The sequence below is a fragment of the Perkinsus marinus genome, assembly GCF_000006405.1.
Source record: "Perkinsus marinus ATCC 50983 genomic scaffold scf_1104296962872, whole genome shotgun sequence".
NCBI classification, from domain to species: domain Eukaryota; phylum Perkinsozoa; order Perkinsida; family Perkinsidae; genus Perkinsus; species Perkinsus marinus.
Genome location: NW_003205280.1, coordinates 1 through 1,580, shown reverse-complemented (window position 1 = coordinate 1,580; position 1,580 = coordinate 1). Strand labels below are relative to the sequence as shown.

The following is a 1,580-nucleotide window of genomic DNA, read 5'->3' as shown; positions in this document are numbered from 1 at the left end:
TTTGGTGTTTAGGCACGTCGGGTTACTTCGCGCCAGAGCAATTGGCGAGGAAAAATTACGATGGTGCGGTGGACATGTTTGCTTTGGGAATTATGGCTTTTACTATGTTATGTGTAGGAGGTGCTTCGCTCCGCTGAGAAAATGACGCATGTATTTTATTAGGGATATGAGCCTTTCTATCCTCTGAATGCCTTTCATGAACCGATCGAGTTCCTGGATGAGTGTTGGAATGGGGTCAGCGATTTTGCTAAGGATTTCCTAACGAGGTAACGAAGGTCGGCCGTGATGTTGCGAAGGCGTGGTATTGATTATTCATAATGAGTTTAATAATACATTGTCCATGTAGCCGCGGCGCTTGATACTTTATGTGGATTGTGTACACATCTGGATTTGAGAATTAATATTATGTTGTTCATAATATCCTACTTAGTGACATAGTGTCTAGTATGCTATGTTACAGTCTACTATGTTGGAGTCTGTGAAGTCATAGCGTGTACACGGCTGATGGGGGGGGCGGACGTGATGTCGCGAAGGAGTGGTATGGTCACCGAACACTGGTTGAATGGATTGTTCGTTTTGAGTTTATATCTACGGCTGTTTGTTTGGGTCGGAAATTGCGAGTTCTCCGTGGTGAGGTTGTGTAGGGGAATCTTGGGGTTCCTCATCGTAAGATTCAAAGTAGGTCCGAAAGTTGTCCAATTTGGTTTTTTAGTATAATCAAGTGTTAAAGTGTTTATTCAGATGCTTACTGCTGGACCCGACTCAAAGGCTCTCAGCTGAAGAGGCCACCAAACACCCGTGGTTGGATTTGGGGACCCCCCTGGTAGGGAGTTTATATCGGCATTTCCTCAAAGCTCAAAGAGTCGTTGTTCAGCCCAATGGAGTTTGTGTGGATCTTGATTTGGATTTCTGGCATCCGGCGGAAGCTGCTACGGAGGGTGTCGATGTGAACTTCTTGGATTGGCAACTTACTCCGAGTCCTCGTGCAAAGGCACGGTAAGTTACAGCGTACAGAGTTGTCACTAAATTCGAAATGACGTGTGCGTCAGTTGTGGGATTGGGCAGGTTCGTGCTGTCTTATGCGTTGGTGACAATATGAAAACTCCGGTAGATTCTTATTGGTTTCTGAACACTTGTATTCAAATTGGTATATATATTCCCAAGCTTAGCTGAGGAGAGCATGCATTCCTCCTCCAACACTGAGGTCTTCATCAGGTACCCCAACGGTCCGGCGTTGAGTTCGTTGTTATACTCATGCGGTGATCGGGCAGCAGGACCACGACTTGATAATGATCCTTTATTGTCGCTAAAACATGGCGGAGCGAAACGGAGTCTTTTAGCTGCTGATTAGTGCTTGCGAATGTTGGAGGGAAAGAAGAGTGTAAAATATAGAATGTATTTTAGCGATGGTTTTTCACTGATATTATATAAGTATTAATACGAAATGCTGCATCGCTCCGCTAGTTTTTTTGTTCTGATTTTTGGTGGAGATTCTGGGATAAGATGATTATTCAATTTCATAGTACACTGTATATGCGTAGATGATTTCATACGGCTTTGCCTGTTATGGGCCGCGATAC

The 1,580-nt window shown here is 44.3% G+C and overlaps 1 protein-coding gene across 1 annotated transcript; it reads left to right on the top strand.

The window, feature by feature from the left end:
- Positions 1-104: 104 nt before the first annotated feature.
- On the top strand, positions 105-996 carry Pmar_PMAR015227 (calcium/calmodulin-dependent protein kinase iv, putative; the record flags this gene model as incomplete). The annotated part of the gene is made up of 4 exons (XM_002771399.1): positions 105-113; positions 163-266; positions 742-823; positions 875-996. Coding segments are annotated over 4 exons (317 nt in total), but the record flags the coding sequence as incomplete, so codon positions are not given.
- Positions 997-1,580: the final 584 nt, after the last annotated feature.